General features: G+C 38.9%; 1 protein-coding gene across 6 annotated transcripts in view; it reads right to left on the bottom strand.

Moving 5' to 3' along the window:
- CRYZL1 (crystallin zeta like 1) overlaps nt 1–24,108 on the bottom strand; it is a 39,410-nt gene that overhangs the window by 14,339 nt on the left and 963 nt on the right. For 4 of the 6 annotated variants that reach the window (XM_082723924.1, XM_082723922.1, XM_082723927.1 and 1 more), the window contains exons 2-6: nt 15,714–15,785; nt 13,939–14,016; nt 10,962–11,034; nt 8,125–8,169; nt 6,440–6,508 (exon numbers count right to left, since the gene is read on the bottom strand). In XM_082723924.1, the coding sequence (XP_082580050.1) occupies nt 6,440–6,508; nt 8,125–8,169; nt 10,962–11,034; nt 13,939–14,016; nt 15,714–15,785 (337 nt within the window). The remainder of the gene's footprint in view (nt 1–6,439; nt 6,509–8,124; nt 8,170–10,961; nt 11,035–13,938; nt 14,017–15,713; nt 15,786–24,108) is intronic. The other 2 variants (XM_082723925.1, XM_082723926.1) reach the window with 2 other exon arrangements.

Raw genomic sequence — 24,108 nt, 5'->3', positions numbered from 1 at the left:
CTTCCCGAGGAGCAGAGGGCCCGACGGGGGGCTCGATCCCAGGACCCTGGGATCATGACCTGAGCCGAAGGCAGAGGCTTTAACCCACTGAGCCACCCAGGCGCCCCAGTCTTTTTTTTTTTTTAAAACAAGATTTTATTTATTTATTTGACAGAGATCACAAGTATACAAGTAGGCAGAGAGGCAGGCTGGGTTGGGGGTGTAGGGGGTGGGAAGCAGGCTCCCTGCTGAGCGGACAACCCAATCCCAGGACCCTGAGATCATGACCTGAGCTGAAGGCAGAGGCTTAACCCACTGAGCTACCGGGGCACCCCAATAAGTGGCCATTCTTAATGTTCCTCTTTGAAAGAAACATTGTACTGTATTTTTTTTTCTCAAGGAATATCTGGAATTATTTTCTTTATATATGTAAATGGACTTTTGGACTACAGTCCTCCTGATTTGCAGGAAAATAAAAAATCATTTGTGTGGTTTGACTTAGTTTAACCTTTATAATTAGGAAACTGATGTTCCGAATTGCTTTTTTCCTTCTAGCCCCATCTATAAATCTCGGGTATTCAGCAACACCTAAAAGAATGGGTCTTTTTTTGCTGGGTTTTAGGGTAGCTCTATTTTTTTTTTTTTTAAGATTTTATTTATTTATTTGAGAGAGAGAAAGAGAGCACAAATGGCAGGGGGAAGAGAAACAGGGAGAGGGAGAAGCAGGTTTCGTGCTGAGCAGGGAGCTCAATACAGGGCTCAGTCCCAGGACACTGAGATCATGATCTGAGCTAAAGGCAGAAGCATAGCCAGCTGAGCCACCCAGGTGCCCCTATTTTCAACATTTTGAGGAACCTCCATATTGTTTTCCAGAGTGGCTGCACCAGCTAGCATTCCCACCAATAGTGTAAGAGGGTTCCCCTTTCTCTACATTCTCGCCAATATCTCGTTTCCTGACTTGTTAATTTTAGCCATTCTGATCGGTGTGAGATGGTATCTCATTGTGCTTTTTTTTTTTTTTAAAGATTTTTATTTATTTATTTGACAGACAGAGATCACAAGTAGTCAGAGAGGCAGGCACAGAGAGGTAGGCACAGAGAGGCACAAAGAGAGAGAGAGGAGGAAGCAGGCTCCCCACCGAGCAGAGAGCCCAATGTGGGGCTCAATCCCAGGACCCTGGGATCATGACCTGAGCCGAAGGCAGAGGCTTAACCCAATAGTCAAACTATGGAAAAAGTCCATCGGCAGATGAATGGATAAGGAAGATATATATAAAATATATATATATATATAAAATTTATTTATATATATAAAATAGAATACTACTTGGCCATCAAAAAGTGAAATCTTGTCATTACAACGATGTGGACAGAACTAGAGGATGTTATGCTGAGCGAATAAGTCAATCAGAGAAAGACCATTATCATGTGATTTCACTCATATGTGGAACTAAGAAACAAAATAGGATCATGTGAGAAGGGAGGGAAAAATAAAACAAGATGAAATCAGAGAGGGAGACAAACCATAAGAGACTCTTAATCACAGGAAGCAAATTGAGGGTCGCTCGGAGGGAGTGGAAGGGGCCCAGGGTAACTTAGTGATGGACACTAAGGAGGGCATGTAATGTAATGGGAACTGGGTATTTTTAAAGACTGATGAGGGGCACCTAGGTGGCTCAGTGGGTTAAGGCCTTTGTCTTCAGCTCAGATCATGATCTCAGGGTCCTAGGATCAAGCCCCGCATCGATCTCTCTGTTCAGCAGGGAGCCTGCTTCCCCATCTTCCTCTCTGCCTGCCTCTCTGCCTACTCGTGATCTGTCAAATAAATAAATAAAATCTAAAAAAAAAAAAAAAAGACAGATGAATCACTGAACTCTTACTCTGAATCTAATAATGGATCATATATTAATAATTGAATTTAAAATTTTTAAAAAGACCAAAATAAAACTTATTCCAGAGCTACTGTAATCAAGGCAATTTTGACTGGCATAAGAACAGATGCATAGATCAGCTGAATAGGATGAGTCCAGAAATAAATCTATGTATCTATGGTCAATTGATTTTGAACAAGAGTGTCAAGACAATTCAGTGGATGTAGCAAGAGTCTTTTCTTTTCTTTTCTTTTCTTTTCTTTTCTTTTTTTAAGCAAAGTCTTTTCAACAAATGGTTCTGGGACACTAGATATTTACATGCAACAAAAAGAACAAAGTTGGGCCTTTATTTCATACCATATATAAAAATTAACTCAAAATAGATCACAGAAGCAAATATAACAGTTAAATCTATAAAATTCTTAGAAGAAATCATAGGTGTAAATATTTGTAAACTAAGCTTAGGCAATGGATTCTTAGAAATACTAAAGCACAACAGGCAAAAGAAAATATGAATAACCTGGAGTCCACCTATTATTTTAAAGACTGTGCTTTAAAGGACACCAGGGACGCCTGGGTGGCTCAGTTGGTTAAGCGGCTGCCTTCGGCTCAGGTCATGATCCCAGCGTCCTGGGATCGAGTCCCACGTTGGGCTCTTGCTCGGCGGGGAGCCGGCTTCTCCCTCTGCCTCTGCCTGCCATTCTGTCTGTCTGTGCTCGCGAGCTCTCTCCACCCCCCTCTCTCTGATAAATAAATAAATAAATAATCTTTAAAAAAATAAAAAATAAAGGACACCATAAGGGGCGCCTGGGTGGCTCAGTGGGTTAAGGCTCTCTGCCTTCGGCTCAGGTCATGATCTCGGGGTCCTGGGGTGGAGGCCCACATCGGGCTCTCTGCTTAGTAGGGAGCCTGCCCCCTCCCCGTCTGCTTGTGATCTCTCTCTCTGTCAAATAAATAAATAAAATCTTTAAAAAAAAAGATTTATTTTATTTATTTATTTGACAGAGAGAGAAAACACACAAGTAGGCAGGGAAGCAGCCCCGATGTGGGGCTCGATCCCAGAACCCTGGGATCATGACCTGAGCTGAAGGCAGAGGCTTTAACCCCCTGAGCCAACTAGGCACCCCTGACAAGCAACTTCTATCTAGAATATATAAGGAACTCTTATAATTCACCAATTAAAAAAAAAACCCCAATTTAAAAACTGGGCATAGGATCTGAACAGACATTTCTCCAAAGAAGATATACAAATGTCCAGTGAGTATGAAAATTTTTCAACATCATTAGTCATTAGGGAAATAAAAATCAAAACCACAAAAGGTTATTACTTCTAGGATGCTTAAAATTAAAAAGGCAGAAAATAACAAGTGGTAGTGAGGATGAGGAGCAACTGGGACCCTCATTCATTGTTAGCTGAACTGTAAAATGTTGGAGCCATTTTGAAAACAGTTTGTTGGTTTCTTAAAATGTTAAGAAGAGTTATTACATGACTTAATAATTCTATTCCTAGGTTTATACCCAAGAGAAATAAAAATATATATCCACACAAAAATTTGTACACAAATGCTCAGATCAGCATTATTCATAATGGCCAAAAAAAGTGGAAACAACATTGATATCTAATCATAGATGAACGGATAAACAAAATGTGTATGCTTGTACGATAGAGTATTACTCAACCACTGAAAGGAATGAAATACAGATAGATGTTACACAATGCATTAACTTGACCTACGTGAATTAAGACAATTACAAAAGACCACATACTGCAAGATTAATGTATATGAAATGTCCAGAATGAGCAAATCAATAGAAAGAGAAAGTATATTCACGGTTTTGAGGAACTATGGAGGGAAAATGGAGAATAATTGCCGGTGGGAATGGAGGTCCCTCTTGGAGTGACGAAATGCTCTAAAATTAGTGATAAGGTTGATCAACTTTGTGAATATACTAAAAATGATGGAATTGTATGGTTTACAAAGGTGAATTTTGTGATATGTAAATTACATCTCAATGAAGCTATTATTAAAAAACAACTGGTAAAGACATGATGGAAATGTGTATAAATCACGCCAAATCTTGAAAGAAAAAAAAAAGAAAGAAAAAAAAAAGAGTGGGCCTTTTTTGGTTTGTCTTTTCAAGAGTTAACTTTCTGTAACAATTTAGTTTAGGGGAATTGATCAAACCTCATGCCTGGGAATCCAAACGAGAGGTTTCATTTGATTCCATAGTTACCAGGTTCTCAAAAGAATCGGTGAAATAAGGCTCAGGGAAATTCTGGGTCAAAATTAGTATAGTTACCTATAAAAAAAAGCCAGCCGTGGTCCTCAATTTTCAAACTGTATAATATCAAAACAGCTATGGATCAGAGACTTTGACAGCACCATATTTGAAAGTGAGGTTTATTATTCAAAGGAAGACACATACTTGGCTCCATTTCTAGGTTTATTATAATGGGCCTCAGATTTCCAGAAAAATGCCTTCTGCAATTAACTTTAAGTAAACTGTATCCCCAGTAGGGGGCTTGAACTCATTACCCCAAGATCAAGAGTTGTATGCTCTACCGACTGAGCCAGCTAGATGCCCCTGAAATTAAATTTTAATAAAATAATATAGTATTATTTGGGAATATTAGACAGTCATTAAGTTAAATATAGACTATTTATAGTCTGCAATTTTAGAAATAAAATGCCACATATTTGTTAGTCTAGTTCAAATTACTGTATGGACACAGATGTATAAATTAACTATTTTTAATAATCTAGAATCCAATTTGGATTTCTGTCACCACAAGGTCTGATTAGGGATTATACTACTTAACGAATAACTCAGGGAAAATAGTAATGAAATAGTTCAAGAATACAACACAGCACATGCTGACCTATTGATAGGAAATGAAGAACAAAAAAAAAAAAAAAAAAAAAAAGGGAAGAAAGAAATGAATAATGTAAATCCCAGCATAAGAAACAGCTTATTAGAAGCTCCACCACAGTCCCAGGGATCCACTCTGATCATATCCTCTTCTTCTGCCCACATAGGTAAGGCTACACCTGACTTTTCATCCCTGTTTATTTCTTAAATAAGACATGCTTAATTTTCTATGTTCTTGAACTTTACAGAAATATGCGGTATCGTACTGTATTCTGCAACTTGCTCTCTTTACTCAACAGTTTATGAGATTCATCCATATTCGTATGTCTGCCTGTTGTTTATTGATTTTCACTGCCAAGTTGAATTACAATCTAGGAGTATCTTTAGTTGTTTATTTTCCTGGTGAAGAACATCTATTCAGGCTGTTTCCATTTTTATTCCACTGTTCTAAACCTTGGTATTAGGAACTCTTGGGCTTATCTACTGATCCACATCGAGTTTCTGGGAGATACAAAACTACTAGTAGAATTATTAGGTCTAGGGTACATACACCATTACCTTTATTTAGATAATGCTAAATTATCTTCTTTTCGTTGTTGTTAAGAATTTTTAAATTTTACCTTTTTTTTTTTTTTTTAAGATTTTATTTATTTATTTATTTATCTGTCAGGGAGAGAGAGCGTGCGCACAAGCAGGTAGAGGCAGAGAGAGAAGCAGGCTCTTTTCTGAGCAAGGAGCCGGATTTGGGACTCAATCCCAGGACTCTGGGATCATGACCTGAGCCGAAGGCAGTGGCTTAACCGACTGAGCCACCCAGGCGTCCCTAAAATTTACTTATTTTTAAGTAATCTCTACACCCAAAGTGGGGCTCGAACTTACAACCCTGAGATCAAGAGTCAGATGCTGTACTGACTGAGCTAACCAGGTGCCCCGTTTTCTAAAGTATTTGTATCAATTTACACTCCTGGTGCATAAAACGTTCCATTGCTTTTCACATCCTTGCCAACATTTGGAATGGTTAGACTTTATAAAATTTGTTAATCATGCTTAACAGTATCCTGAAGTGGTTTTAATTTGCCTTTCCCTGATTACGAAGGAGATACAGCAACTTTTCCCTATGGTTTCCTGAAGAGTGTGTGTTTATATTTATTTTAAATATTCAAGAAGAAAATTACTATAGGAAAGATTACTATTTCAGTTAAACTAAACAACTGGTCAAAATATATTAGCAATAGAAACCAAAGGCAATAATCTTAGGGAAAAAAAAAAAAAGAAACCAAAGACAAGAGTTCTTGATTCTTTCCTGTCTCAGACTCTACAAATACTATGTAGATTTTATATATTTTTAGTTTCAACTGATAACCAAGAATAAAGAGTAAAAAAAAAAAGAAAAAAAATTCTCCACCTAAAATGAATGTATCATTGTGTGCCAACCATCCTTCAATGAAAAAAAAAATTCTGATCAGGTATATGATTTCACAGCCAAGGAAGAAACCACTTTTCAAACCTCTTACCACTGCAGTGTAAGTGAAACTTAAAGGTCTATGCGCTATTTGCTCTGAATATGAATTTTATGGATAATAAATATAAGCTAGCAGTAGTCACATGACCAGCCAAGTTATTTATTACCAGGGAAGATGCAAAAACATTGCAACGTTACTAAACACCCCAGACATCACTGATGCAAGACTTACATGAGCTGCAAAGACTGGCACGTACCCAAGTAATGCTCGTGCACTCTAACAACTTCACAAAGTCCAGGGTCTTCAGAATCCAGGGGCAGAATTCCTGGAAATTAACAGGAGAAACTTAAGGGAAACAATCCCATAATGAATTCATTCCTAATGAGATTCTACTAAGTATTAGTCTACATTTTGTTCATTGGAGTTTTTAGGAAGATTCTAGTAATAACTAGTGTGGGGAAGGGAGAGCCTTCAGAACTATGGAATGGAAGTAGACTGTTCATTATGTCATGAACGCTGTATCGCCTATACTATCTTTCTTTCTTTTTCTCCCTCTTCTGTCACCTCTTGAGTGCTGGTCTGATGTACAGAGCCAAGTCAGAGTCTTTGGGGCACCTGGATTCCTCGTTAAAATTGTCCCTGATGTGGGACGCTTGGGTGGCTCAGTCGGTTAAGCATCTGCCTTCAGCTCAAGCCATGATTCCAGGGTCTTGGGATCAAGTCCCACATGGGGCTCCCTGTTCAGCGGGGAGCCTGCTTCTCCCTCTGCCTGCTGCCCCCCCCGCTTGTGCTCTCTGACAAATAAATAAAAATCTTAAAAATAAAATAAAATAAAAGTGTCTCTGATGCACAGCTACCTCCCACAGTATGGTTCCATAAGATGCTTCACATAAAATCCCATTTTCCTCTATGCCAGTCTGATTTTATTTTTGGTCTTGAGTAACACAGTGTCACTGACTTCTAGGATGAATAAAAAAGTTTTAAAAAGACAGAAATAATAAACTCTCAAAAATAAAATACATGAGTCAAAGGCAATACTACAAAAAGCTAGTAAAAACCTACCATAAATCTGTTCTTAACAACTTCAAGCATACCATCAAGTTAAATATTTTTTAAGTCTGAGTATCTTTCTATGAATATTTTCCATGCAGAAATGGTAATTTTCAAGACAACAACTAAGGTCATATTTTATGTTTGTGTGACTGTTTAGGATGTAATCATATAAATACATGTATTTGCAGAATAGTATTCACGGTGGATTTTTAAAATAACCAATAAACTAAGGGTTTCCAGTGAACTTTTTTTTTTTTTTTTAAAGATTTTATTTATTTGACAGACAGAGATCACAAGGAGGCAGAGAAGCAGGTGGGGGGTGGGGGGGGGAGCAGGCTCCCCGCTGAGCAGAGAGCCTGATGTGGGGCTCCATCCCAGGACCCTGGGATCATGACCTGAGCCAAAGGCAGAGGCTTTAACCCACTGAGCCACCCAGGCGCCCCTGAACTTATGGTTTTATGAGAGTAGCGGGGGAGCAGCTCTGGGATACACAAGCTTCATATAGAGAGTGAAACTGCCACACAGCCGAGTCAGTCAGCGGTCTTCAAGCAGGTGACCTGCCACTGTGTTTTCCAGAGTCTGCGGTCTAGTCAGAGACTAGGGTCCTGTCAGGAAAGGGCTGCACCAACCATGGTAACACCTACGGTCATTTTTCTATCTATAGTATTGTTCAATAGTCAGATATTAGAAAGTCTTAAATATTCTGTTATTGAGATTAAACTCCCAATTTTCTTCATCAGTGGGTATTTGTGAACAAATTAAAACATCAGGATACGTGTATCCTTCTATACAAAGCACACAACACAATAAACATGAATAGCTGTCTTAGAAAAAGAAGAGAGGACAGTAAACAGAGGACTTGCAACAGGATTATAAATCGTAACTCACCAACGACTTCATCATCTGGTTGAAAGAATGACACCTTGCTTCCAACTTAAAGAGGGGAGAAAATTAACAATTTGTATTGTGAGGTCCTTAAATACCACCTTCCTAAACGATTACAACAAATCCATGGGTTTATAAAAAATTCACTAACTCAGAGAAAAGGCCAAGAACTTCTAGAACATTCTGAGGGTCAATAGTAAAGGCACCTCAAATCTGGATTCTGCACACAATGCTCCACAAAATCTGGGCCATGAGGCTGCTGACACCACAGAGAAGGATGTCCGTTTAGCTAAGGATGAAGGAATAAAGGAAAAGAATCCACTCCGCAGCTCTTATGATGATTATACCACTTTCCACCCCTCCTGTGACGAGCCCAATCATTATTTTAGGTACAGAACCTTAGACATACAATGGCAGTTTCTGATAAGAGTCATGCACTGAATTACTCTGATTGGGGGATTACAGAAATATATTCAGACTGGTGTCAAGCAATTTCTTGGTTACATTTTCTCTGCACACATAGAGAAAGAGCCTCTACCAACAGCCAATTCTTTAGAATATTTTTGTTCAAATAAGAACAAGAAGGAAGAAAAAACCCAAACATTGTTGACTGCCTACTTGCAGTAGCACATGTGATCTCCATCACATGTAACCCACGATGTAGGTTTTATTATTCCTAGTTATCAGACAATGGAACTACGGTAACGGGATGAAGGAAGATGGAAGCCAGGAATCTGGACGTGGCCTCTGTGGCTGGCTATGGCCAGGATGGTTCCAGAGTTCATCTCTTGGTACTCCACAAGCAACTCTAAGTTTGATATTCCTGCTTTTGAACCCTCTTTTTGGTTTGCTTTCTTTGGATCCTCCTGTGTCATCATCCCCCGGCACTCTTGCATTCTGATCTGTTATGTTCTTCCCTTTCCCTTCAGTTACTGATTCCGGTCTTCCTGGGATCACTCTGATCCTTTTCCACTGGCTTCCTTCACACTCCTTTCAGCTGTCCCCCAAAGACTGGCCTCCTCCATTTCTCCTCTCTTCCTGAGTGAGCTCATCAACTCTGATTTCAACACAAATGACATGCAGACAACTCTCAAATATACACATTTCTAGCAAGAACTCTCTACCTTTGAGCTTAAACTCAATCAACTGCTTAGCAGACCTCTCCAGTGAGATGTCACTCATGGACCTTGAACTCAACAAGTATACATCTAAACTCACCATCTTCCTCCAAATCAGATCCCCTTCCCTTCTCTATTACTGGCATCAATTCATACTTAACCAGATTCATACCTTAACCTGCTTTTATTATCCTGTTTTAGTTAATTATTCAGTCCTGCTGACTCTCCTTCCTCAATATTTCTCCAACACCTCTGCCATCCCTATCTAGGTTATGGACTTTGTCACCTCTTGACTGTTAGTCTACAACATGACCAGTCCTCTTGCCTACCGCCTTAAAAGTACCCTTCATATGGCCACACCAATGATCTTCCTAAAACCCAATCTGATGTATGAGGCTCATGATGGCTCTGGCCCTTGTCTACCCTCCTGCCTCATATTTTGGAGGTAAAGAATCCCTGTTTATATCATTAAAATATTTTATCTTTCATTCTGCTATTTTTGAAGAGAATTTTCTCGTCAAAAAACTTTCTCTGCTGTCAAGTATCTTGACTCCTGCCCAGAATTTTGCTTTTGCTCTGGCAACACCAGACTGTAATTCTTGTAATACATCACGTTCTTACTTGCTTGGTCTTTGTTCATGTTAACCTGTGCGCTGAGTCTGATTCCCCTCCTTCGTGTCTGGTTACTGTACCCAAGAAGCCTTTCCTGTTTCTTTTGGCTGGGCTGGCCAGCTCTCTTCTGAGCTCTCATAATCATCTGCTCATGTGGATGTATCTGTCTTTCCCCCAGAGAGTAAATTCTTTTGAGGGCAGGGACTTGGTCTCATTTAATATTCTAGGCACTTAGCAAATGCTCATAAAATGTGGTGTAAATAAATGAATGAATGAATTAAATGATATGACAATGATGGTGTTCCAGCTATCAGAATTCTTTTTATTTTCCTACAGTCTGAGCAGAAGAAAGAGGAAATGAAATTATAATTTAGCTGTATCTGAAGAAAACAATAAGGAAGAGTCAAATATATTACAGATTAAAATCATAGGTAAAACTCGGTCCGACCCACATCACATTCTCATTCATTCACATTTGCAGAAAGACGAACATACTGACTGATCACGAACTGCTTATAAGCAACGAACGTGAAGTGTAGGTGTATTTAGAAACAAAATTATTTTAACTATTTATGCTTATTATCTTTATTCACCAAATAAAACTTAAAAAATCTTTTTTGATTTAAGGCAACTGTAAAATCTTACTGCTTATTTCTCTCTAGAACCCATTTTTGCATGAGCAGTCTGCTTTTAAGTGCTCAATTTTAGGCAGACTTGAAAAATTGAATATGAATGTAGTTACTATTATTATAAATTTTGGCCCAAAGCCAACCTACACAAGTAATTTATGGTTTGTAAACATTATAAAAAGAATAACATTGGTTATTTCACTGAATACGATTACTCATGGATTTAAACATATAATCCCCAAATATTTACTAAACTCTAATTAAAGTTTTTTTAATTATAAAATACATAAATAAAAATTTTAAAAATACCAATTACGTTCCACTTTTCTTCTTAATTAAAAGAGAGAAATATTTCTGTATAATTAAATTTCACATCTGAGGACGTGTATATAATTTTATGTACTGGTAAATCAATTAGCTCCCATTTAATTCTTTCATCTTAGAAAACAAGTACAGATATTTACATCTATAATAAACTTACCGTCTAACACAATTCCAGCAATTTCTCTCCCAACAGGAAAGAAATCTTTCTCCATCTTCATTTCTGCCAGAAGCTAAATCATGACAAAGACCGCTTACTGTTAGAATAACTCCTGGCCCCTTCTCATACATAAGGAAAGTAAGAGCAAAAATCAGACCATAGAAAAACGCAAGTATGATTTAATTTTTGGAGTTAAGACAAAGCAAGTAACTTCACAAAATCAGTTTCTATAGTAGGAAACCAAGAGTTTGCAGAGTAATTAGTTGATCTGTAGAATTTACAAATGGGTATTATTATTCAAATTATCATTAACATCCTATGTTTAGCATTTTTACTTGTCAGGTAAGAAGGGAAGTAATAGTCAAAACTCTTCTTGGTTGACGAAGTACTTTTTTTTTTTTTAAGAGTTTATTTATTTATTTGACAGACAGAAATCACAAATAGGCAGAGAGGCAGGCAGAGAGAGAGGAGAAAGCTCCCTGCTGAGCAGAGAGCCCAATGAGGGGGCTTGATCCCAGGACCCTGGGATCACGACCTGAGCCAAAGGCAGAGGCTTTAACCCACTGAGCCACCCAGGCGCCCCTGACTAAGTACTTTTACCAGTCACTTCTTTCTGGTGGGGCGAAGGGAGTCTGGAGAGGACACTGTTGAATAAAAGGGATGTAGCCAAATAGAAGAAAAGGTTCTCCATTTCCACATCTTTCTCACAAGTCTTAGGTAAGGGGTAGGCAGGAAAAAGTGATGGAGATAACATAAGGGAAACTGCCAAACAATTTCAGACTGGAGTTTCTTTTTTAAAAGGGTAGATAATTATTTTTTAAAGATTTATTTATTTCCTTTTTTTAGGGAGAGAGTATGAGAGAGAGGGGCAGAGAGTGAGGGAGAGAATCTCAAGCAGACTCCCTGCCCGGCGTGGAGCCCAACACGGGGCTCGATCTCATGACCCTGAGATCACAACCTGAGCTGAAACCAAGAGTCGGACACCTGTCAATTGTGCAGCCCAGGAGCCCCAAGGATTTATTATTTTTTAAAAGGATAAACTATTTTTTAATTTTTAAAAAATTAGTTTTCAAAAAATTATTTTATTGGATTCTGAACCAATCAGGTACTTGACTTTTAAAGTGGCAGACTGCACATAAACCTATAGCTTAAGTTCCTGCCACATATACTTTTATAATGATACTAAAGATGCTAGGCATATTTAAAGGTATAAGATTGTAAGAACCACAAAAAGAATAAACTGAAATAATTCTTTTGTATATTTCCTTTATTTTAAAAATTTCTGATCACCTGTATATACCTGATGGCCAGAAAAGTCTCTTTTTCAATGTGGAACTTTATGCTTTTCCTAAGATGTTCTTATGACATGCTTATAGAAATATGGGGTGTTCTACAATATTTCTTCCATGCAGACTTTTACAGAGCTTTAATCATGTCACAACTGTATCCTGTGGTTACATCTCAGGGTCCTGGATAGAGCCTGCTTCCCCCTCTCCGTCTGCCCCTCCCCCTGCTTGTGCTCTCCTGCTGTCAAATAAATACACTCTTAAAAAAACAAAAGAAAACCATTGCATCCTGTGCCCTTCATCTACCACAAGCATTTTCTTACATTACTACACAGTTTTTATGAACATTGTGTTTCAGAGTTGGGCAATATTCCATTAAATTGATTTTACTCTAATTTACTATTTCTTTCTGTTAGACATGGAGAGAATTTTCTGAGACTAGGGATTTCAATGAATTTTTCATCGACTATCTTGGATGGTCTGAATGTAGAACTTGGCAGACAAGGAGTAGTGAGTACTAGCACTTCCAGTGAAAGGATTTCAAGGCATCTGACTAATTCACTTCTCAAGTCATGCTCCTGTTGTCCAGTGGAAATCTATGACCTTGTTCAGTAATTCTGCTAAATGTGACTATCACAGAAGGCTTTTAGATTCCTAGAAATTATGATGGCATTATAACCCAGTAAGTTAGGGGTCCAGTAGAGCCACAGTATTAATCTTTATAAAACTGAGTAAATGGACCTGCTTTATTTATCATGGCACATTGAACCGCACTTTATTTACTATCTGAAGACTTCCTGTACTTCCTGTAAATAATGGATGATTACTGTGGGGCGGTATGAGGCTGGGGATGTGTTAAGTATGAGCAAGAGAAATGACGAGAAGAATAGGAATACGAACCCTTTCTAAACACATTAACTAGAAATATCTACAGAATAGTGAATAAATCATTGATTAGGTTTCTAGGTTTACTTTTGCTATTTATAAAAGTAATTTCTTCCTTGGGGTGCCTAGGTGGCTCAGTAAGTTAAGCGTCTGCCTTTGGCTCAGGTCATGATCCCAGAGTCCTGGGATCGAGCTCCATGTCGGGCTCCCTGTTCTGTAGGGAGGCTGCTGCTCCCTCTCCTTCTACCCGTCCCTGCTTGTGCTCTCTCTCTCACATAAATAAATAAAGCCTTTAAAAAAAAAAGTAACTTCTTCCTTAATAAGCCTGAGTCATTGTAAATTCTCACAATGTAAAGGAGTTTATAAAATATTTTCATATAATAATATAAACTGTCTGACTTCATTGAATAACTTATTTTTAATTAATTAATTAATTAAATTTTAAACTATTTTCTTTATTTGACACACAGAGACAGAGTGAGAGAGGGAATACAAGAAGGGGGAATGGGAAAAGGAGAAGCAGGCTTCCCGCTGAGCAGGAAGCCCCACGTGGGGCTCGATCCCAGGACTCTGGGATCATGACCTGAGCCAAAGGCAGACACTTAACAACTGAACCACCCAGGGGCCCTAGATAATAATTTAATACAGAAACAAACAAGCTGACATTACCTTTTTTCCCTAGCTCTTTTAGTCTTCTAAGGATGTTAATTTTTTGGCACTCAGAAGTCATTTATCGTTATATATTTGTATACCAAATATGCCAGGAAACTTTCATTTGACTTTTGGTCAGAGTAAAAGCATCATACCTTCGTATTTATCTGGCTCAGAGCACAAGCTTTAACTTGAAGTTTCACATAGTTATCCTCTACAACAGGAAGATTTTCCTAGAACCAAATAATACATTTCTTTGAGAACATGCCTTTCTGTTGTGAAAACTGTCATGCTAACTGAACAAAACTAAACAGACCCCAAATCCTACAGCCAACTTAACTGATAAAGCCACAAGTAATTATCCCATAGTATATGATAAAAAAAAAAAAAAAAAAAGAAAGAAAAGAAAAAAAAAAAGAAGGGGAATTTTGCGGTGAAATGTTTAAAAAGCCATAGTTATTTTAAAAATGTATAGATACCAACTGTGGATCTATGTATAGGCAATACATTTTTAGGGTAAAAAGGAGAGCAACAAATACTGTACTTTATTTCAATCTAAATAATCTCAAAGCATCAAATCTTCACACATACAGGGATATCCTAACACGCAGGACACATAGCCTTCACTGATTTTGGAATTTTCTTAATGCTATAAATGAAATTGTCTGGTGTTAGCTGTGTATCTCTTATTTAACATCTGTCTTAGACATTTCAGCATGCCCCATGGGATTTTGGGGTCAAAACAGAAACCTAATGAATCTTAATTACCCCACTATTCCACAGCCAGATATATCTTCAAAGGCAAAGTATCATTCACAACTCAGGGATTCAAAGTCACCCGCCTGTATGATTTATGAAATATAGTATCCCTTCTGCCAAATACCCCTATGCTGGTACCAATCATTCAAATATTCCCCATAGCTCCTGATATGGCCAAAAATGATATCAAAAGCTGGGTATGAATAGTTACTTTTGTAGGCCCCCCTACAACCTATCAAAGAGATCACGGTTTTATTTGGCTTGAACACAATACTCTGGGAGTATCTCTTTTTAAGTTTCAGATTTGATAGTATTTGATGATATTATGAAGATATTCAATATTATTGATTAATGTGTGGATTTTATGATGATGGTATGAACCTGTGTATGATTCTTCCTGAGCGCCAATTAAACCTCTGAGACCTTGATCCTGACTCAGTGGCAGAAGACAAGCTGTCTGAGATTTTGACCTTGATCCTGATTCAGTGGTAGAAGACAAGCTGTCTGAGATTTTGACTCCTGACTGACTAATTTTGGAGTTAGTAAAAGATAACAGAAAGACTGGATTGTATTCATGATCCAGAAATTCTTATTACTATCATGAAATAAACACAGCACTTAGTTTTGGGCCCTAAGTTGACAGTGGAATGATTTTGGCTTGCCACAGACCTTTCAAACAATCACCAGTATATGCAAATTCTATTACATGTTCTGAGAGTGCGCAAGAGTGAGAAACAGTTACGAGTTTAGTGAATGAGGTAATTTTGCAAAGCTCAGAATTTGGTGTGGAAAACAATGCTCTTACACCTCTTTCATTTCAGAACACGGGAGAAATATTTTCTGAAATATGGCTACAATCTGAATACTCACTCTATTGTGGTATTCTGAATAGGTTGGGTTAATTCTGCAATTATTCTGTTTTCCTAATTTGTTTTATACCACCATCTTGAGGAACTAAAAACTCTTTTGAAGCAACTCTTCCAAAAATATAGTTATATTATAATACGGAGCACCAATTTCACATAAGATTAGAGGAGTTTGTAAGTTTCATTTAAGTAATTTTTACTCAGTTCCACTCAAAATAACTTATAACAGGTCATTTAAAATTGGCTCTATTACATAGAGAAAATAAACTACCTTTTTCTTTTAATAATTAAATAATTTTTCTTACCCTTTCTTGAAATACAAATGTTATTTCTTCATTTGTAGAACTCTTTTGAAAATATAAGCCTTTCATAGTCACCTAAAAAAAATTCATATGTATATATATAAAAACATGAAATAAAATGTTTTCCCAGACCAAATAAAAGCAAAAATTGAAAAATAATACTGCTAAAGGATAAAATGTATTTCTAAATGTAGCTTTCAAACCAAAAATTCAGGTAAGTCTTGAAAGTGGTCAAACAAGAGAATATGCAACACTCTCTGAGTACATGTTTACCAAGAATGGGTTCAACCTTTCAAACCAAGGTGAATTTCACTTTGCTAGTCAATAAAAATTATTAGATATACTTAAAAATTTTTTACCAGAGCCACAGATCTCAATTTTAATTACCAAAGGTGGTATTTACAGGGCTTTCAAGTCCCCCCCCCCAACACTTTTTTAAAAAAGATTTCTTTAGGGGTGCGTGGGTGGTTCAGTGGTTGGGTGTCTGCCTCCGGCTCAGGTCATGATCCCGGTATCCCAGGATCAAGCCCCACATCAGGCTCCCTGTTCTGCGGGAGGCCTGCTTCTCCCTCTGTTGTTTCCCCTGCTTGTATTCCCTCTCTCACTGTCTCTCTCTGTCAAATAAATGGGTAGAATCTTTAAAAATAAATAAATAAATATATATATAAAGTGAACAATTCAGTGTTTTTTTAAAATATTTTATTCATTTATTTTACAGAGAGAGAGAGAGAGATCGCAAGTAGGAAGAGAGGCAGGCAGAGAGAGAGGAGGAAGCAGGCTCCCCCCTGAGCAGAGAGCCCGATGCAGGGCTCGATCCCAGGACCCTGAGACCACGACCCGAGCCGAAGGCAGAGGCTTAACCCACTGAGCCACCCAGGCGCCCCAACAATTCAGTGGTTTTAAAAAAAAGATTTATTGGGGCTATATACATACATATGTATATATATATATATATATGGAAAAGAGTACGAGAGAGCAAGCACTTAGGGACATGCACACACACGGTGTGGGGGTGGCAGAGGGAGAGGATCTCAAGCAGATACTCCATTAAGAGTAAAGCCCTACATGACTGGACCTCAGGACCCTGAGAATCAAGACCCTAAGATCAGAACCTCAACGGGTATCAAGCGTCTGATGCTTACCAGACTGAGCCACCCAGGCAACCCAGGGCTTTCAAATCTTAAAAAAGACCATTAAAAAGAAAAAGTAAACTGTCAAGATACTCACTAAAGTCATACCCCTAATTCTTCTGTATCAGTTTATAAACCATTTAATGGAAGTATTAAGCCTGTATTCTGTGAACTTCTTGAAGCATCTCTAAGGATTCCACAATTGTTTAATTTTGAAAATATCGTTGACTCATGAACAATACAAGTTTGACCTGCACAGGGCCACTTATACATGGATTTTTTTTTTTTTAATAGTTCTAAGTAATCTCCATAGCCAATGTGGGGCTTGAACTTAAAACACTGAGATCAAAAGTTGCAGCTCTACCAATTTGAGTCAGGCAGTCACCCCTCCCTACAACTTTATTTATTTTTATTTTTAGAGATTTTCTTTATTTATTTGAGAGCAGCCACAAGCAGGGTAAGGAGCAGAGGGAGAAGCAGACCGGAGGCAAGGTTCCATCCCAGGACCCTGGGATCATGACCTGAGCTGAAGGCAGAGACTTAACTGACTGAGCCACCTAAGGGCCCCATCCCCACAACCTTAAATCCAACCTCTTCTGCCTGACTTTCAAGGCTGTCTAAAAGGAATATTCATTGTCTCTGATCTACTTTACTCCCCTGTTTTTCTTTTTTCTTTTTTCCCCCTGTTTTTCTAACACATATTCTCTTTCTGAGCTAGTCCGTGTGACCTCACGCCATCTGGTCATCCCAACACCGGGTCATCCCTGTCTCAGGACTTAACAGGCAGTGCTCTCTCTCTTGAGATTGTGCCAAACTTACTCTACAGATTCTGCCAAGTGAACACAACCCAAGTCTTACTCCTTCTCTGAAATCACCCCCAGCGAAACTCAATCTATCCTATCTGTTCCATGCTTCCAGATTTCATTACATATCGACAAACAAAACCCTGCTTTATTCACTTAATAACTAGCAGGTTTTCCCAGCTACTGCTTGGAAGAGTCAATTTCTACGACTATTCAATAAAGAAATCACTGCTCCTACTCAGTCTGGAGCTATTAGTAGTTCCTTTTTGAGAGATGAAACAATTGCATCAATACTCAATACCTTGATTTCCAAGCAGCTCCTGTTGTAATTCTGGAAGCCACTGTCTTCTCTGCCTATCTCATTTTTTTTTCTTTAAAGATTATTTACTTATTTTAGTAACCTCTATACTGAATGTGGGGCTTGAACTCACAAGCTGGAGATCAAGAGTTGCAGGCTCCTTTGACTGAGCCAACCAGGTGCCCCTGAGCAACGCATCTTAAAACATATGGCATGTTTTGCACGTTTCCCAGATCGGTGGTCACAAGGGCATCTTCCTGCATATACCCCAATTTCAAAGACTCTCGAAGATAAGTGCTTGTTTGTATCCCCAGGGTCCCCTGGTCCCCATAGGCAAATACTATTTATATGATGACGTATACTATATACATTATACTATATACTATAGAATGTATACTATATACACGATAATACATGATAATACTATATACATGATAATGTCAACATTTTTAGTCAGATTGTCCTAAATGGTTCCTCTAAATTAAAACTGGCCTGCTTAAGGTGCCTGGGTGGCTCAGTGGGGTTAAGCCTCTGCCTTCGGCTCAGGTCATGATTCTGGGGTCTTGGGATCAAGACTTGCATTGGGCTCCCTGCTTAGCGGGAAGCCTGCTTCTCCCTCTCCCTCTCCTGATGCTTGTGTTCTCTCTCTCACTGTATCTCTCTCTGTCGTGTAAATAAACAAAATCTTAACAAAAAAAATTGGCCGGTTTAGTAGGGAAAAAAGTAGTTTAGCTGGTCTAATAAAAAACCATGTGGGAACAAATCTATCCTCAAAGTTACAAAGTGAAGAAAGGAAAGTGTTTTCAGAAAAGTGGCCAGAAGAAAACTGAGAACATGTTATTTACTTGTTTTGCAGATCACCAAAAGGAATACTGAGTTCTTAACACTAAGAAAATGGTAGAATGGATAGTATAGTTTCTCAGGCACTGGTCTAGATTAAATGGAACACTTACTCCACTATTTAATATCACTTTTATTGAATGTAAAGATATTTGCACACAGAAAATAAAATAACAATATCTTTTTTTTTTTCCCCACAGTCGGAGAGTGGGGGAGAGGGGCAGAGAGAGAGCTCTTTAGCAGCAACATCAGGCTTGATCCCACAACCCTGAGATCAACACACTTAACTGAGTCATCCAGCTTATTATTTTATAAAATAAAAATATAAATTAAAATATAATAAGATAATGCTTATCATGCCATTTCTAAAAATCAATGTCATGTAAAATTTCAAAATTATATGTTCTACTGTAAACTTTGTGACAAGTGTTACATAAAACTCTTAAATGAAAATAAACCTGTTTAAAAACATAGGCTAGGGCCACCTGGGTGGCTCAATCATTAAGTGTCTGCCTTCGGCTCAGATCATGATCCCAGGGTTCTGGGATCAAGCCCTGAATTGGGCTCCCTGGTTGGTGGGAAGCCTGCTTCTCTCTCTCCTACTCCCCCTACTTGTGTTCCTTCTCTCGCTATGTCTCTCTGTCAAATAAATAAATAAAATTTAAAAAAAAAAAAAAAGACCCCAAAACTGTAGGCTAATATGCCCTATAAAAAGAATAGATTTTATATTTTAACATCAGATTTTTTTTTTAAGATTTTATTTAATTATTTGACAGAGAGAGAGATCACAAGTAGGCAGAGAGGCAGGCAGAAAGCGGGAAGCAGGCTCCCCGCTGAGCAGGCTCCCCGCTGAGCAGAGAGCCTGATACGGGGCTCAATCCCAGGACCCTGAGATCATGATCTGAGCCAAAGGCAGAGGCCCCAACCCACTGAGCCACCCTAGGCGCCCTTAAAGCGATTTCTAAAAAACCAATGGGAAGAAACTTTGAATGGTTTCCTTTTCGTTATAACAGCAACGTGAACTCCATTTGCTCTTCTGCTACACTTAATCTCTCAAGGAGCTCATGTATTAATAATTGTAAATAAAACCACTACAGACTATTCCTTATCTACACTGTCAGACCACAAGTGTTCTGAGAGTATCAGATCTAGCTCAAATTCAACAGACACAAAACTGGAGTCATCCTGGGGCACCTGGGTGGCTCAGGCAACCAACTCTTGATTTCAGCTCCGGTCATTATTCAGGGTCGTGGGACTGAGCCCCACATCTGGCTCTGTGCTGTTCGGAGTCTGCTTGTCTCTCTCCCTCGGCTCCTCCCCACACACTCTCTCTTCCTTTATAAATAAATAAAATCCTTTTTTCCTTTTTTTAAAGAAGATTTTTATTAAAGAGAGAGAGAGAGAATGAGCAAGGAAGAGGGGCACAGGGAGAAGAGGGCTCCCTACTGAGCTGAAAGTCTGACATGGAACTCGATCCCAGGACCCTAAAATCAGGGCCTGAGCCAAAGGCAGATGCTTTGTTGACTGAGTCCCGAGGTACAAAATAAACAAAATATTAAAACAAAACAAAACAAAACAAAACAAAACAAAACAACAACCCAAAAAACTGGAGTCACCTTTTCCCAAGACAAGATTTTTTTGGTACTAATCTTCTGTCATCAAGGATAATTTAGAGGCTATCATAATTCCTTCCTCTGTATCAAGTTATTGACTCAAGTCTCCTTTTCCTTTATGATGTCCGGGCTCACTTGTTCATGTTTGGGTTTGATGGGCGTTAGCACAAATGATGTGCTAACACTGCAATGTCTGCCCTCAGCTATGGCCACACACGGCTGAGTGGCTTAATATCCTTCCCTCATCCAATCCGCCTATGGACAACTTAATTCCTGGAAGCCCAAACTCTTATATGCTCACATTTCTATTACTGCCCAATATCAACTTTGCAATATTGTGGCCATTTGTCATCAGGATTCAATAGTAACATTTTTTTTAAAGGATTTTATTTATTTATTTGACAGAGATCACAAGTAGGCAGAGAGGGAGGCAGAGAGAGAGGAGGAAGTGGGCTCCCCGCTGAGCAGAGAGCCTGATGTGGGGCTTGATCCCAGGATCCCTGGGATCATGACCTGAGCTGAAGGCAGAGTCTTAGCCCATTGAGTCACAGGCGCCCCAGCTCCCTCTGCTTCTTAAAGAGAGAGGCAAATGCATGGTTGTAATAATTGGAGGACATCTCTGCATTGCGTAGGCAACAGTCTCTAGAAATCCGTATACTCCAAGAACACTTTGCATAAACAACAGTCCACAGCTGTTTGCTGCATACAACTGCACTAGTTGCATAAAACTCCTGACAAGATGGCAACAGAACACGGTGACAGGGCTCACACCTGGCTAAACCCCTGAAAAGCTTTTCTAGCTAATAATGTGTGTTTTCAGAACTTGCTTTTGGTAGGTGAGTGAAGGGCAGAGGGAGCGGGAGAGAGTGAATCCCAGGGAGGCTTTATGTCTAACAGATCTGGACACCCAGCTTGATCTGACCATCAGAGATCATGACCTGAGCCAGGATCGAGTTGGATGTTTAACCAGCTGAGCTGCCGAGGTGCCCCAAGAACTTTCTATGTTCACATTTTAAGTATCTAACTTCAATCTTTGGAAAATTCATTAAGTTGCATGCTTTCTATCACTAGAAGTATTTAAACAGAGGCTGAATAAACATTTACAGTGGCTTCATAAACAGGATTCAAGCAGCAGCTGAAGAAGATGGGGGATAGCATGATCATATTACAGGTACAGCCTCTTCTGATTATGGCAATGGTATGATGTGATTATGACCTTTTCTCCTTTATGCTACCTTAATGATGTGACACCAGGACAATGCAGGTGGTGATGAGGGAAATAAGCCATTGAGGAATCCTTCCTAAATCTCTACCACACTCTCCCTTCTCCAATTGATGTAAACAATCATTTTTTAACTAAAATGACTGTAGTTTGTAAATGCTTATTTAATTTTCCCATCCACTATAGGGCCTTTAAGAAACCATTTCTTGCTTCAGAAGCAAAAAAGGAATTTTAATTTTGATTAAATATTTACTAGTAAATCCACAATGAAGAGAAAATAATTCAGAAGATGTGTATTTCCTACAATATGTAAAAACAGGAAAAATATTTCATAAAATATCATATTTTAGCATGTGTAGACATGTCTATTTTTCTCTTCTAATCATAAAACTCACCTTAGCTCAGCATAGTACTGTTTGGTGGGTCTAGAAAAACCATAATGTCGTTTTTGAAACATTCAATGTAAAGTTCAGAGAAGCAAACAGTACTTTTAAGAATAACTAAAAAAAAAAGATGCAACCACAAACAAAACCCTATGACTGCACAGTGAAATATTTTAAGAATTTCTAAGCTTTCTCATTCCTCTTTCTTCAGGGAGGTACACAAATGAATCAAGATACATTACTGGCCTGGATATAGTACTGGGGAAGTAATTTTTTTTATTACTTATAATACAGCATGGAGGGGCACCTGGGTGACTCAGTTAATTAAGCCTCCAACTCTTGGTTTCAGCACATGCCATGGTCTTGGGGTTGTGAGATGGAGCCAAGTCCGGCTTCGAGCTCAGTGCAAAGTCTGCTTGTCCCTCTCCCTCTGCTTCTCCCTACGTGCTTGCTCTCTCTCTCTCAAATAAATTAAAAAAAGAATTTTTTTAAAATTTTAAAATTTTTTATTTTTTAAAGATATTATTTATTTATTTGACAGAGATCACAAGTAGGCAGAGAGGCAGACAGAAAGAGAGGAGGAAGCAGGCTCCCTGCCGAGCAGAGAGCCCAATGCGGGGCTCGATCCCAGGACCCTGAGACCATGACCCGAGCCTAAGGCAGAGGCTTTAACCTGCTGAGCCACCCAGGCACCTCCAAAAAAGAATTTTTTTTTTTAAAGAAAGATTTATAATACAGCATGGAGATGGTGGCTCAGTTGGTAGAGCATGCAATTTTTTTGGTGAAGACTTTATTTATTTTAGAGTTAGACAGAGAGCACAAGCAGTGGGGAGAGGCACAAGCAGACTGTGCTGAGAGCAGAGCCCAATGCGGGGCTCCATCCCAGCACTCCAAGACCACAACCCGAGCCAAGATGAAAAGTCAGACACTCAACCAACTGAGCTCCCCAGGTGCCCCTACAGCATGCAACTCTTGATCACGCCCTATGTAGGGCTGAAGCTTACTTAAAAATATATACAGCATGAAATATTTATAATACTACCAAAATATGTCACTCCAACTGATAGGCAAATTTACCTTTTATGAGGAAACCTGCTGTTTCACCTCTCAACGTTTCATCTGCCATAAACTGGACCAGAGACATCAATGAAGTGAAATTACTGATTAAAAAATAACAATCATACACTATAGCGGTTGACAGGATTTAGAAGTCAAAATTGACCCAAGTCTGAATCCTGGCTATCCTACTTATTGCTGTATGGCTTTAAGCTACTCAATTTTAACCTTGTAGGCCTTCGATTCCGTATCTCCAAAATATAATAGTTACCTCCAAGGGTTGTAAAGATGAAACACAAGCAAAGCACTCGGTACAACACCCGGCACAAAAATCACCGCTCAGTAAGTGCTGGTTGGCTATTTTTGCTCTTATTTCTGCAAACTGGGCAGAGAACCTCTCTAAAGTAGTGCCCAGGCCCATCTCACAGAGCAGCAAAGGGTTTGGTCACATGCAACCAACCCTCTGAGCTTTCGCACCTTTTAGTTTCTTGCACAGGGCACCTCAATCATCTGGACCTGCGCCGTCCAAAAACAAGGGCCACTAGTCCACAGGTGGCTAAGGAACCTGTGAACTCTGTGTATTTAGAACTGAGGCCTTTTGTCAAGGTAAAACCCACATTCGATTTCGAAGACGCTAAGGAAAAAAAAAAGGAATTGGGGCGCCTGGTTGGCTCATGCCGTCTAAAGCAGGCTGCTCTTGATCTCGGGGTTGTGTGTTCAAGTTCCTCATTGGACGTAGAGCTTACTTAAAAAAAAAATATCAATAAATACAAGAATTTATAATATTTCAATTTTAAGGTATCTGATGATGGGTTGAAATGATAAATATTGGATGTACTGGCTTAAACGAAAGTGCCTCGCATTACACCTGCACTGAGCAGAGCTGATGCAGACAGAACACCCGGTTACTCAGAAAGAGGACGAGCCGCTCCGGGGAGCTGGTGAGAAATGCAGAGTCTCGGGCCCCGCCCAGACCTACCAATTCAACATCTGACTTCAACATGATTCTGAGCCGTTATCTCCGGAGTTTTTCGCCGTTTCTCTTAAGTGGGC

The sequence above is a fragment of the Mustela nivalis genome, assembly GCF_964662115.1.
Source record: "Mustela nivalis genome assembly, chromosome: 1".
In the NCBI taxonomy this organism is placed as follows: Eukaryota; Metazoa; Chordata; class Mammalia; order Carnivora; family Mustelidae; genus Mustela; species Mustela nivalis.
The sequence above is the reverse complement of the archived record's forward strand: the minus strand, read 5'-3'. Positions and strand labels throughout refer to the sequence as shown.